At 33.7% G+C, this 15,627-nt stretch overlaps 2 protein-coding genes across 2 annotated transcripts; one reads left to right on the forward strand and one right to left on the reverse strand.

Annotated features, from left to right (window-relative positions):
• Window positions 1-145: 145 nt before the first annotated feature.
• On the forward strand, window positions 146-2,428 carry LOC125070660. The gene is made up of 2 exons (XM_047680608.1): window positions 146-2,041; window positions 2,417-2,428. Exons 1-2 carry the CDS (start codon window positions 146-148, stop codon window positions 2,426-2,428), a joined length of 1,908 nt encoding a protein of 635 aa, XP_047536564.1.
• Window positions 2,429-3,036: 608 nt separating this feature from the next.
• LOC125070240 lies at window positions 3,037-15,503 on the reverse strand. The gene is made up of 6 exons (XM_047680022.1): window positions 15,125-15,503; window positions 14,760-14,886; window positions 14,183-14,469; window positions 4,297-4,472; window positions 3,918-4,044; window positions 3,037-3,754 (listed from the first exon to the last, which is right to left on the reverse strand). The coding sequence occupies exons 1-6, from the start codon at window positions 15,245-15,247 to the stop codon at window positions 3,122-3,124; spliced, it is 1,473 nt and encodes a 490-aa protein (XP_047535978.1). The 5' UTR covers window positions 15,248-15,503; the 3' UTR covers window positions 3,037-3,121.
• Window positions 15,504-15,627: the final 124 nt, after the last annotated feature.

The raw sequence follows: 15,627 nt of genomic DNA on the forward strand, positions 1-15,627 counted from the left end.
AGTTACAGCAAAAGTCGTATATAGTCCCAGTATAATCATTGCAAATAAATAATTTAAAATGCCAAAACTAAATGAAAATTATTACCTAAGAAAATATTATCTTGAAAATGAGCAAGTTCCAACTCAAAGCGTTATGAAGGAAAAAATGACACCAATGCTTGCAAATGTTTATTTTAAATCTATGTCACCGAAATTAAAAGTACTTGCTGGTCTCGAGCCCCTAATGAAAGGCGGAGGAAGTGATTGGTACATACCACCAGCAGATTTACTACAAGGAAGACTAGTAATGAAACCTCTCCATAGGAAATTTTTGTCAAAGTTAAATTTTAGCGGCATTGACTATTTCGGTGAAAGAATACTCAAAGAACATCGTGAGAAAATGGAAGAAGAAAAACAGAATGCTTTACTTGAAAATGATAGAAATTGGAAGGAAATGATTGAGAGGAGTTGTTGCCAATACTGGGATGACATATCAAAAGAACAATCTAAAGAAAATACTTCAAAAATTCAACAGGCATTTCATGAATTCACCACATTGTATGCGACTTCTATAACTAAAATAGAAGCTATTCTTTCTGACGCAGCTACCAAAGAAATCGAGCGTGTCAAGGAAGAAGCGTTCAATAAAATGGCTTTTCAATACGAGACTCTGTTGAAACAACAAGCTACAATGCTATATGACAGATATACAAATAAACTATTAAAAGAGAAAACTAAACAAAAGGAGCAATTTATATCTGCAATTGAAAATTGTAAAACAGAGATGGGAAATAAACTTCATGACATTAATGTAGAAAAACATGTTGCAATAGAAAAGCTCCGCATCATCTTGGAATGTCAGAATTTAGCTTGTCAAGTATATGTGGCATTAAAAGAACGAGAAGAATGTAAAAAAGAGATAGAGTTGGCGAAGCACGAACATAAAAAGAAAATTAAAGAATTTTCTGCAATAATGAAAATGCAAGATTTAGAAATCAGTCTTGCAAAAGAAAAAGAAATGAGGAGAAAAGAATTCATTCAGGTTTGGCAAAAGAAAGTTTGCCATGTTGTAAAGAGGTTTCAGGAATTTGTGAAATATTGCTTAAATACGTTGCCAGAACAAGCAGATTTCTTTATAAACATGGAAAAATTAATGCTTTTACAACTCAGCGAAACACTAGATAATCCAAGTGTCGAAAGCATATTCATTCCCGAAGAAGAGACCTTTAAAACTCCAGTTCCGAAACCACATCCATTCTACCTCTTTTGTGATAAAGGATATAAACCAAATATAGAAGATAATCTGTGTCCCAAGCATTGTACATCTAGTGCATCGCAGCTGCCGGTAATTGTTGTTAATAAAAAATGTATTTACTCAGCTTGTGATAACTTTTATAACTTTGCCGAAAAAGTGCAACAGTTAATAGAAAGTCGACATGACGAAGATTTAGTTGATGACCATGACTACAAATTTGATATTCCAATTAAAAGTACGTCGTCAGACCAGCTGAGGGAACTGAAATTGGAGAGTTCCTTAATGCAGCTCTTACAAAAAGAATTTCCTAATCCGAGAGATGTTCAAATCGAATGTTGCGTGTGTAAAATACCTACATGTTATTGCGATAGCCCAGTCAAGAAATCGCCTCATAGGGCTGTGGAAGAATCGAATGAAATAGAAATATGGCAGCGGAAAGACTTTCGTCCAAAAATAATTCCAAGAAGTATTGAACTCGAACACGAACGAGAGCCAAAGTGGGAAAGTTATTTACAATATATGCTGCCCAAAAAATGTCAATGTGCCAAGCGGATTAAAAAAGGTTTGAAAGAACATCTTCCTGCTTATATGCGAAATATGTCAACATACAATGCACCGGATTTGCCAAATTACGAAACATGTACATTGGACAAACTAAAAAAGTTAGTTAAAAGAAGTAGAGGGCGAAGACCTCCGGAAGTGGAAACTGTTTCTACGGAATCTAAATCTAAAGATGTTAGCACGCAATATTCGGATCAGGAATTCGAATTTATGTGTACTTGTTTCTCTGACGAAGAAGCTGATAAAGTACTACAGAACTTGATAAAAGAATCCATGCTATATAAGAAAAATGAATTTAAATTTGTGGATGGCTCTGTTTCTTCGATGAAACTTCAGAGTAGCATCAGTTCTTTTGTCCAAGATAGAGCTCACTCTTTGAGGCGTTTACTCGATAATGCTCCAGAATTAGAGGAAATATTTATTAAAGAAAATTGTAACTTTTATGATTAATTTATTTATCAATTATTATCCTGACATAAATGTAATTATTTTTTAAATACAATTAATCATAACGATATGATTTAATATGTATTATGAATATATACACAAAAAAATGTTGTAATAGTTATTTTACTACTTATAAAAATACTATTTTGAAATTATCTTGAAAAATATTTTTAGGTCAACTTCTAGTCAACGTTATATTCATTTATACGGAAAACTTGGTGATTTTAAGATGGGGGGGGGGGGGGGGTATGAATCGCTAATGAATGTTGTATAAGTATTGCACAGTTCTACAACGCTTTGTCAACTTTCGAATTACTGCTTACTGATGATACAGAGATAAATTGTGGCGAAACTATTCATCCTTATACAATATTTATTTTGAAGCCCTATTTATATATGACAGTTTTCTGTAAATAGTAGCCAGGCATGACCTACGAATAATGTCAAATAATACGTCACAGTTTTTAAAATAATCAAGCGAAACGAAAATAATTCATTTCATACCTCGATTTATTTACGTTTCATGTTATTATTCTCAAAGTTTGTTATCTTTATTTAGTAAAATAAAATTTAACTAAGAATGTAGGGCTTGGGTAGCGTGTACAATTTTTTGCTGACGTAATGGAAATTAAATAAATTAGACCTATTTCTTTTACACTTGAGAGTGAAGTTTAAAATTTTTGCATTTTGTAAAGAAAGAAAGAGACCCGGCAGGATTGACGAAAACTGGAAAAAGACTTTTGGCTTTAGTTGACGATTTTGATAATTTTTAACAATAAAAAAAGTACAAAAGAATTATAAGAAATAACGTTTATTTGTAATATATAAAATTATAAATAACACTTTTACTTAGCACTAATAAATTCAGATCCACTACTACTATGTGACGTCACCGACCGCCATTTTTTGCAGTAGGTTCATAACGTGACAGAATCTTTCTTTGATTTCTGTCGTCGTGCGATGGGGGAGCTGTTCTCTTATGCGACAGAATACTTGTTCGGAGCCAGGCTCTCCTTTTAGCACTTCCAACATCGTCTTATCCTCGTCACGTGTCCAACTTCTACTTTCTACTTTTGGAACATCTACTTTCGTTTGTTTCACTTTAAGTCCCTCGTCTTTTTTCGAACAAGGACTTTTTGTGTCGTGTTTATCTTTCTTCTTAGCCGCGACGTCCTCTTTTTTACAATGTTTGCTTCTCGAATGTGATTTTCCTTTAATTTTTGTGTTATTCAACGGGGTTGTGATAGAATTTTTCGTGTTATCATTTACGTCTTTAGCGTTTTTTGTCGGTGATTTGAGTTGTTTTCTCGGTCTTTTCTGTGGTATTTTACAGACTGTTTTTGCGTTTCTTTTGGGCGATGCTCGTTCCGAATCCGATTCGGGCGGTGAAAGACAATGATTTGGGGCTAATCGTCTTGCGTGAACTCTATAAGGCTCTTTACTGTAAGGATAAGTAACACAAGCTGTGCGTAAAAATCTGCCGTGTTGAAGGAAAACCCGTCCGTGTAAGTACTGAAAATAGTAAAATATAAATAAATACCAGAAACGAATTTAGAATGTATTATATTTCTTAGATCACAATAATATTAACGGTTAGGTTAGCAAAAAAGTAATAAATTGTCTATGGAAAAAAATAGTAATTGAGCAAGACTTAAGACTTAATACATTTACTTGCCTCAGAATCTAGAACTTTTGCTTCAGGTTTTCTTTTGTTGTCTTTGTCTTCAAATTCCCAAACGTCATAGCCCTTGTCGGAAGTTAGAAAACTTTCTTGTAGAATATCCGTACCAGTTTCGTAAACGCTGTGAAAGAAATTCATATTACTTATATAGAAATATATATTAATTCTATAAAACTTGGTGCTTTTCCTTTGTATGTAATTGCTATGTTTCTATTACAATATACTCATTAAAAAATATTATTTTTAAGCTAAATTTTTTTCTTGTTAAGTGCCATTTCGGACCGTACCTACTCCAGTGACTTCAAAATGGCAATAAAACAAACACTTATTAAGAATTTGAAATATAAAACAAAATATACAAGTTTAATGTCACCTGTCTGGGGGACGTTCATCTGGGAACAGGGACTTGAACATCTGTGTAAGTCGTGGGTTGGACCTGAGATGTGGCAGTACCCTCGACTTCAAATCCGAACTGTTCCCGCTGTTGATACTCGTTGTGATTGCGCGTATTATCTTCCTCAGAACTGTAGGTTTGCGACTGAACGTTGTCTAAAAATAATAAATATATATTTTAATAATACGTTTTTGAAAATCAAGATAGTCCAGTGGTTAGAACGTGTGCATCGATAATTGCGGATTCAGACCCAGAAAAGTACAGAGATACTTGTCTGGGTCAGACCCAGATCCGCAATTATTATCGTGTGCTTAATTTGTTTTTATAATTGATCTTCTGCTTGGCAATATAGAAAAACGTCAAAAAGCGAGAGAACTTCGCCTCAAAAGGCCTGGCCCAGCCGTTGGAAATTTACAGGTTTTATAATTATTTTACTGATAGTAAAAAAACCGGCCAGGTGCGAGTCGGACTCGCGCACGATTTCGTATTGGGTACGGAACCCTAAAAAAGTGCATAACGCGACACACTGAATGTAAGTAAATTTTCTGTCAAATATTTAATTGTTAAAAATATTTTGTGAATATTTCAAACGTTTATGTAGTGCTGATTTTAAGATCGGGCAAAAAACGGTAAAAAATAACTTTTGTTGTATGAGAGAAAAATATAGTTTATTTTAATTTTATTATTTATTTTTAAAGTAAATATACAATTAAGTATTTTGTGAATATTTCAAGTGCCTATCTGTTACATTTACTGATATCGAGCAGAAAATAGCTTTATTTGTATGGGAGGCCCTTAAATATTTATTTTATTTTGTTTTTAGTATGTGTTGTTGTAGCCGTAATAGAAATACATAGTTTGTCAAAATTTCAACTGTCTAGCTATCGCGGTTCTGCAGCCTGGTGACGACGGACGAACAGACCGCGAAGTCTTAATATGGTCCCGTTTTACTTTGGGTGCGGAATCCTAAAAGTAATAATTGGAAGCAAGAACCACCGATTAAAAACGATATTTCGCAGGGTAGTGTTCTGGATCCTACTCTCTTTTTAATATACATGATAGATTTTTAGTAACATAAAGAAACAGACGTAAAGTTTTGTTTTAGTATATAGGTTTGGTAATTTCAAGGCGGTGGATTACACATTTATATGTAACGGAATACATCGGAGTGATAACTTGATAACTGTTAAAAATTTAAATTAATATAAATAATTTAATAATACAGTAAAGAGAAAAGACTTTATTATGGATTTTTAAAAAGTTCGAACAGAATTACCAAAAGCCATGTATGTATTTTGAAAACTTTGATACCAACTTTGATAAACTAAAATAAACCTATACCAGATAAACGAGTTTGACGTACTAAATTCTTACAAGAGTTATATTGAAGATAAGAGAGCCTAGAGAGCCTTACTAATAGTAATATATTTTATGTCATATAGATATTCCTGCACAAACAACAACAGCTAAATCATTAACCGTGCGACAACTATAGACATTCTGAAAACAATAGTCCAGAACGATGGCACTGCCGAATATAACGATTCATGGCACAGATGATCGAGTATGCAATTTCAATTAAAACCCATTTTGGTGTAAGACATTAATCAATGCATATTGCCTGCACATATATGAAATTAAATAAAACATGAACACGCTACGTACGATATGCAGATATTTAATTGCAAAGAAACTTAATTATTTGTCTTAAAATTTAAATTACTATGACAACGAAAGCTAAACAACTTAATCAAGCTCAATATTTTAACTGTACTGCATAATTGAATAATATTTTAACATTAATCTTATAGCCCTATCTTATGTGGTAAATACAAAAAACAGACAATACTCGCACACACAAACTCAATAACATCAATTAGTACAAGGATTATAAGAGTTGTCCCCTGAGATACTGAGCTGAGTGACATTTATTTAATGATATACATATATATATATATATATATAGGCGGTTTGGCAAATGGAGTCCTTGATGGTCATTACTACTCATAGTCGCTGTAAAAAAATTTAACCACTCCTTATATGGCCCATGCGTTACGAACCTTGGGAACTATAATGAAATGTCCTTTTACCGAAACACAACAATGGATGAGCTTGCATAAAGTCTTTGTCAGTATAAAACATTGAATGTATGTATTTTGACACGGAGTGTTCATATGGTTATCCATCGGAGACCGGGCCATCTCAGCTCTTGCCGGAGCAAGTAGATGGCCCAGTGGTTAGAACGCGTACATCTTAACTGATGATTGAGTTTATAGTTAATCTCGTGCTCGGCGGTGAAGGAAAACATCGTGCCACCTGCATGTCACTAATCTCAACAAAATTCTGCCATATGCGAATCCACCAACCAGTATTGGAGCAGCAACCTCAAAGGGAAAGGAGGCCTTAGCCTAGAAGTGGGAAATTAACAGGCCGTACAACGTACATGTTGGAGACCGGATATAATAAATATATAAAATAAATTCAACGGTTTTTTTTTTGTAATAATATATTGCAATTTTCAAAACACCAATTATTTGTTATTCCAAATAAACGGGGACAACAAAAAGAAAACAGCAATATAACCAAACCGACGTGATGTCAGCATAAAACCAAACGTAACACGCAAAGTGCACACAAACATATTACGCCATTTTTCCTAACCAATTTTTATAAACAGCAATATTAGTATGACAAACGATAATCACACAAAAACTTTAATAAGTGAGACAAAAATTAACTATGTACTTTTAAAATGCATTTTAATTCAATCAAAGTAAAGTAGTTCATTAACAGCTTAGTTATGTTATATCCCATACTATTTTAACCGTCTTTATTATTACATAATAAATCATTTACCATAAACGAACAATGCCAACTTTTAAATTAACATAATATTGTTAGACCGTGAAGTAACGCAATAAAATAAAACGAATATCTACGGTGTAGTATTGTCTCGTGTGATATCTATCACTGTAAACTCAAAAAAAATATCAAAATATACCAAAGCCAATGACATTTTAATTATGGTTATAGCAACACTAGGCTAACGTTACTTTGTAGTATAATTTAAAATAATCTTTTAGTCAAATATCCATATAAATAAAGCGTTCAAACTCAAATTATTTTAATATAGAAGCATTACAGTTACTTATTGATAGTCAAATGAAAAATTAGCACCGGAAAAGAAACAACCCTGACCTGAGAAGAACCGGTGAAAGAAACTGAATGGGTCTTTTTTTGTCAATTTTATTATTTACACAATTGAATACGAATAGAAATAGCCAGGAAGCGATCGTTTCATTCCCAAGGTGTGGTATTAATGGTAAATTCACTAATTCTATAATAACTACGCACACAAGCGTGTTCCAGATTTTTTTTTTTTAATTTTGCAACAGAGGCATTTTGAACGCTGTCTGGCATTCTGTTGTAGTAGAACCGTATACATTGCCCCGCAAAGGAGTTACTCACTGTATGCAGTCGAGTAACAGGAGTAACAAGTTTGTGTTTGTGCATTGTATCAATGCTATGAGTATCACATTTTTTCATAAAATCGTTAATATTTTTAAACGTACATACATAACATTACAGAATATATATTGAGAAGCAACAATAATATCTTGATTTCTTTAAATTTATACCTTAACGATTCATTTTTTCAATTCGAACGTTATATCAATAATGTAAAATACAAATATTTTTTTAATACTTCATGTTTTAATATATACATATACATAAACGTAAACTCATTACGATAATATTTATGTATAAAAATACATATTATATTATTAATTCAGATGTCGGAAGATTAATGGGTTATATTTTCACTAGCTTTAACGAATCAACCCATCTTTACAAAATTGACGCATACTTATTTGTAAGTAGCGAAATGTAGGAAAATGCTGGTATCTGCCAGGATGTCTGGATTTTAATGGAGGAGCTATTCATATTTATCAGTGTAGAAGTGTCAAAGATACTCTGTATACTTATTCCAACACAATTACAATCCTATACGATCAGACGCAGGACCAACGGTTTTAAGTGTTTTTCGAGGCAACGATTCTTTTTTTTTATTCATCTCACCTGATGGAAAGTGTAGATGAAGACGAAGGTGGTACACGCCCATCCAAAAGAAACCTGTTCACTCTACTCTTAAAGGTTCCAGAGTTCAACTCATCAGGAAAAATAGGCCCAGGCAGGTCGTTCCAAATTTTGGCGACTCTCACCTAAAACGAGCTGTCAAACCATTTGGTTCGAATTTTGGGTATGTCAACAACGTATGGATGAAACTTTTGCCTGCGCCTAGTTGTCCTATAAAGGAATGGGGATGGCTCAACCAGTTTGAAAAGAGCCTTTGAGCACTCTCCAAAGTGTATCCTATAAAAAACCGATAAGCTGGCAACTCGACGACGATGCTCAAGAGTATGTAGTCTGCTATTTGAGAGCTTTTCGTTGTTAATTAACCTACGGGCTCTTCGGTCAACTGAGGCCAAAGCTTCCAGATGATATTTGGCTGCACCGTCCAAGAGATGACTGCAATACTCCATGCGGGATCGAACTTGGGCTTTGTAAAGATTAAGCAGCTGTTCAGAGCTGAAGTACCGCCGAACCTTTGAAAGAATTGATAATTTCTTGGACGCCGCTTGTACCATAGACTCAATTTGTTGGCCAAAGTTGAGGTTAGAGGTGATGGTAATACCTAGAAGCCCTAGATGGTTAGTAATCGGTAATGATACACTTTCGAAAGTGGGTGTTAAATCGAAGCTACTCTTTTTCGAGGAGAAAAGACACGCCTGTGTTTTTGAAGAGTTGAACTGGACAAAATTGGCGTCACCCCAATCGGACACCCACTGCAATGTCACATTCACCCGTCCAATCATGGACTCTCTCAAGGACCGTATTTCCTCTGGACTAGCTCGCGAGTTGGACACGTACCTCTCAATTACTGTGCTGTCATCGGCGTAGCTAATAATACCAGGTTTTAAAGGATCGTTTATGTGCAACAGAAACAAGGTCGCAAAGAGAACAGATCCCTGAGGTACCCCAGCGTTAATGGGCATTAGATCGGAAGAGCAGCCATCCAAGACAACTTGAATTAACCGTTCCCTCAAGAAGTCACATATCACATATCAACTCCAACTCTCGTGATCTTTATCAGATACTGAGGGTAACAGCAACCAGTAGTGCTAGCGAGGAGTGAGGGAGGTCGTGGTCGAGATTTTCGCCTCTTGAGTAGAGCCTTGCTAAGTAACGAGTGCTGCAAAGCATAGCATAGGAGCCGTGGATACGTTTTATAGACACGAATTTACAAGCACTCCGATTCACGACCATCGCAGTGGTTTTAATGGGTAAGAATACCACATAACACGGTCCATCCGACGCACTAAGGGTCCGGATACATTTCCGAAAGTTTTCTTAGGTTAAAAATAATAGGAAACAAAGGCACATATGACATGCCTTTGATACGATATGACATGACTTCAGGACATTATAATGATCATCATCACAAACGTATTTATGGGCGACGTCAAAGAATCTGAATTTGGTAGACAAGTAAATGGTGAATCTAGAATCTTACTGCTTGATGATGAGCGCTTCTTTTTCACGCTACAATACTTTAACGATCTCTTGATGAATTATTAAGGTGAAATATAGACCAGTTCAACTCAATCTGAAAGAGCGATCACATCTATTTCGATCGATATCAAAAAACGGGAGCGAGGCGATCTTGATTTTATTTAGATAAATAAAAAGACACTCTCATAAAAATAAGTCTCAGCCAGAATGACACACGACCACTTCTCTCAAATTTGTCACAAGCCGACGTAGCCTGGCCTGAAATGACTAGTTCAGCCTTCAGAAAGTCGACTCTTAACATCTTGCCAAAACGCTTCATCACCTAAACGGCGGTAATTATCCGGTGTTATCTCAGTGTAAAATTGGACAAGACCAGAAAAGCCAACTTACATGATGCAATAAGATTTGGGTGGGAAGTAATTGGCAACCTTCGGTAAGACTGGATTACGTATGTACCACATGTACAAAATAAAAGCATCAACGAAAATTATATACTCTTTTATTGCACACCAATATAGACAAAAATAATAGGAGTACAACAAAAACAAAGAAAAGAAAAATGTACAATAGGCGGCCTTATCGCTAAAACAGCGATCTCTTCCAGGCAACCTTTGGTAGAGGAGAGAGATAGGATGGTAGAGGTGTACAAATTATTTAATACATAAAAAAAATAGATACAATAATAAATAATATATATACGATACATAAATAAATATTCCATAAATATATAATTATATAACAATATAATATACATATACATTTACATACTATAGATACTTACATAATAAATAAAATATTGAATTGCAGTATTTCTTCATGAAGCAAGATAGTGCTCTTTTATCATTTTTTTAAAAGAATTAATAGTTGGTGCACGTCTTGCTTTTAGTGGAAGAGAGTTCCAAAGACGAATTGAATGGACTGTAAATGAGTCACTATAAAAAGATGTTGTATGGGGAGGTATTTTTAACACCAAATTCTCTTCAGAGCGAAGATTATGGCTATGTGAAGAACAGAGAAATTGAAAACGTTCTTTTAGATATGAAGGAGAGGACGGATTGAACAGAATACAGTACAGATGTTGAAGGATGTGAGTATTCCTGCGAAGCCGGATTGGGAGCCACTTGAGCTTTTTACGAAATTCAGAAACGTGATCAAATTTACGAAGACCAAATATGAATCGGATGCAAAGATTTTGGAGACGCTCAAGTTTATTAAGTTGCTCCTCTTTTAGATCAAGATAACAAGCGTCAGCATAATCGAGAATTGGTAGTAGGAGTGACTGTGCTAACATAATTTTGGTAGGGATGGGTAGAAAGTTGCGTAATCTTCGAAGGGAGCCAACGGCTGCAAAAATTTTTTTACTAGCCTCACTTATCTGTGGTTCCCAAGATAGGTGCTGGTCAAAGGTAATTCCCAAATTCCTAGCTGTAACACTGAACGGTATGTTAACACCGCTAAAGTGTACAGCCGGGAGATCCGAAAAAGATATACGTGAAATTAATTTTGAACTACCAATAATCAGCACCTGTGTTTTATTTGGGTTTACACGTAATCCAAATGCAGTAGACCACTTTGAAATATTTAATAAATCATTATTAACTAAATGTATAGTTTCAGGAAGGTTCGCAATTTTACTTTGTGAATAGATCTGAAGATCATCTGCATACAGGTGATACAGAGAAGATATATGAGAAGTGATGGTACTTATAAAGACCGAAAACAAGAGGGGAGACAACACGCCACCTTGTGGAACGCCAGCAGTTATAGGAGCCCATTCTGAGAAAGAATCTTGAACTCTTATCCGTTGCCGGCGCCCATAAAAGTAAGAATGAAACCAATCAATTACTTTAGGAGATATGTTAAGAGAACACAAAATAGCAAGAAGAATATCAAAGTCTACAGTGTTGAAAGCATTACTAAAATCTAATAATGTCAACACCGTAACCTGTTGATTATCCATTCCTAATCTAATGTCATCAGTTATTTTGATCAGAGCCGTAGTCGTACTATGATCAGGACGAAAGCCAGATTGTAAAGGATTCAATAGGACATTTTTTGAAAGGTATTGGTTTAATTGATTGTGAATAAGGCGCTCAAGTACTTTAGACAGGAAAGGGAGAATGGATATAGGACGATAATCAGTGTAAGATGAAGGATTTGTTTTTTTGGGGAGGGGGATGACTTGTGTGTCTTTCCAGGATTCAGGGAATTCACGAAGGATAATGGATTGGTTTAAAATATGTGTGACTACAGGAATTATGATATCTAGGATTGGGAGGATCATCTTACAACTAATGCAATCCGAACCAATGGCATCAGAATTTATTGCTAAAATGTTCTTCTTAACATCACTATCAGTAAATTGACTAAAGGAAAAAGGAGAATTTTCAGGAGTTGATTTAGCAGAAATTTCTTTTAAAGTATTAGACTTCACAGCAGTGTCGAAAGTTTGAGAGGACGAAAAATGATTATTTTAGAGAATTAGTGTCTTGTCTACGTGTAAAATAACCACCACGAGGTTAGTTTACAAGTAGCTCAGCGAGTTACGCTCGGAGTATCTTTGAAAAATGAAATCCATTGAAAAGATTATATGGAGAAGAAGCATATTCTTGATTTTAGGAAATTTTAAAAGTGGTAGAGGGCTGGTTATGTATGTTGACCTGTTGGAGGTTCCAACGGCCTTCGACTAGGAACAAGTGAGTCCTTGTATCTAGATCGCGAACCGACAAATATTGAGGGTTTCTTATGGTTAGGGGATCAATGACTTTCAGAAGTGATGGGACCCCACTGAATACAAGGCAGAGGATGGTTGCCTATATTCAGTAGAGTACTCGGCTAGGCTGAATGATGATATGGAACTGCATAACTCAAAATCAGAAGCCAAAGATCCTTGCCATAAAACTATGAAATATTCTTGTAATCATACAGATATACCACATGGAATAACATTTAGGAGTGACACAAACTTTACTGCCAAGACACTTAAATATTTGAAATTGTAATGTATCACAAACAGCTAAGACTAAATAAACACATAAATATTTAATACATGAATATGATACTGAACTGCTCGAATAAACATGATCCAATGCATCATGATCAGCATTGGATCATGTTTAAGTGAAATTAGCATCAATTTTTATATATAGATAATGAATGAATCAGACTAAAATTTTCATGTAAGTATCACAAAAATATCAGATTGTTTTTAGTAGTAGTACTCTTATTGTCATGATATGTTACCGATTCTACTTCAAAATTAAACTGGCAACATGAAGGTTGCTTGTTGTTTGTCAGTGTTTACTGATGAGTTGATGGTACCTTCTCAGATGAGCTTGCACAAATCCCTCCCAAAATCTTTTTGTAATGGCATTGCTTGGCTTATTTAAAATGTATCACTAGATCTTAAGTAGTTGATCGTGCCCATTGATATTAGTGTTGTTTGAAATTTGGAAACTGAGATGTTATGCCCCTTGTGTCTGTAGTTAAGCTGGCTCACTCACCCTTCAAACCAGAACACAACAATATATTCTACTGCCAAACAGCAGTCTGTTTGGCAGCAGAATATGTGATAAGTTGGTGGTACCTACTCAGACAGGTTTGCACAAAGCTCTACCACTGTAATAGGAGACCCAATAAGAAGTTGGTTTGCTTGTATATAATAACTTAAGAAATTCCATCATATTAAATATAAGAAACATTATGTTTATTGCAAAAGAAATATTTACATTAAAGATCTAATGAACTTCATGCATATGTATGTAACTTGAAACAAAATTAATATGTAGGTTATTTTGTTAGCCATGAATATTAAAATTAGATATTTCCTCAGATATCATTCTTTAAAGTACAGAAAAAAAAACAAGATATATATCTGTAGATTTATATCTTATTTTGTATATTATTATAAAAGTTATATGCAATAACCATTTTACCATTCGCAAAATGCATGCTAGCTGTATAGAAAAAAAAAAAATATATATAGATAATATATATATATCTAGCCATAGAACACAATTATGATTTTATTCTAAAATATATGGAAATTTTATTAAATCAATATTGACTTATTTATTGCTGTAGGTTATTTTTTAAAATGAAACTGATTGTTCTTCATACTGAGTAAACTCATTATGTGTGACATAGAACTCCCATTTCAAAATGAAGCTCTCTGTAGAAGTCACAGAATCATAGTTTTAGATAGTAGTAGTAGTTTTAATAAAGTTTCAATATATTTTAGAACATTAGAGAGTACTTTATCACTATTATATATGATATATATAAAACTTACTTGTAACAGAGCAATGAATCTTGTTATTTGAGTCATCATAAAATGATCCATAAACCTGCCAACTTGTGAAGCTTGACCAGGCTTTAAAAAGAGAAGGAATTCCTCTACAATATCCTTATGTTCCTCACCAAATAACTGCTCAATCTTTTTAAACAAATCTATGGGAGTCTCCATCGATGGATCAAATGATTTCAAAATATTTCTGAACTGCACAAACTTGTTCGTAGGAACCGATGAGTGAGAAGCAAACCTTGATTGAACTTTTGCATAATATGCCTTAACAAGTGCTGAAATGTTTTTAAATATATATAAACAAATAATATATATAACATATATATTACATTGTATTTATGATATTAATAGATTTTAATATACTATATCAGTTGGAACTGTAACAATGATTGGCATATTACTATTAGGGTCAATATAGTTGATTATAATTTCTAATTATTCTTATAGATTTTAGGAAACTTTTAGTAGTTGTTAAATATTACTTTAATATCCATGTTTCATATATTTTATTTTCACTTTAGTTAAACAATTAATAAAACTTTCTATTTTAACTTCACTTGTTTACCTGCTTCCAATGGTTTGTCATCACTGTTTGGTTTTGCTTGTTCTTCTTTCTTTTTAATATTCGTTTTATTTTTCGTGTTATTCTGTAAATCATTTTGTTGTTTGTGTGCTGACTTCGAAGAATGGGCCTTGATCCAAATAAATCATAATTAAAAAATAGATTATCAGTAAAGTAAGATGGCAGACACCATGTCAAATATGAATCGTTAATGATCGTTTATTTTTACAATACTTAAAGGCGCAATTAACTATTTCTACATTTATCATATTAAAGGACTATTACGTTGTAATTATAGACGAAAAAACAATAAATAAGTGAAGTATTCACGTAAAGAAAATTTTACAAAATAACACGCACTGACTCACCTCTAATTGAACGATGGGTTGAGCTTGAATACTTTTGTTAAAATAACTTGTACTAGGTTCTATTTTATTTCCAAAGGCATCTTGGCTGTCTCTTGTAAATAAAATGGGCATAGAAGGCAACATCTGGCAGATTTATGTGCACTACCTATGAATCTAAAAACAAAACAATCGAATCCACTTTGCTGCACACTTGGTAAACACTTTTGCAATTAATTTAAACACCTTATTAATATTTCCCATATAACTAGTACAATATATCTAAATTAAAAATACAATGTATTAATGATAAAACTAAAAAATATGCCATTGAAGATATGGAAATATTTTTGTTTGACAGACAACTTTTAGCACAACATCAACGACGCGGAGCGGGCGGGCGGGAAGAACATTTTGGACGTTTCATTCTATGAATTAAGATAAAGTTATTAATAAATTTAATAATGTTATAAATACTTTAAGGATGTATGTTTTGTTTTATGTACGTATAAAAGGTTTAGTTATTA

The sequence above is a fragment of the Vanessa atalanta genome, chromosome 17, assembly GCF_905147765.1.
Source record: "Vanessa atalanta chromosome 17, ilVanAtal1.2, whole genome shotgun sequence".
Classification (NCBI taxonomy): Eukaryota; Metazoa; Arthropoda; class Insecta; order Lepidoptera; family Nymphalidae; genus Vanessa; species Vanessa atalanta.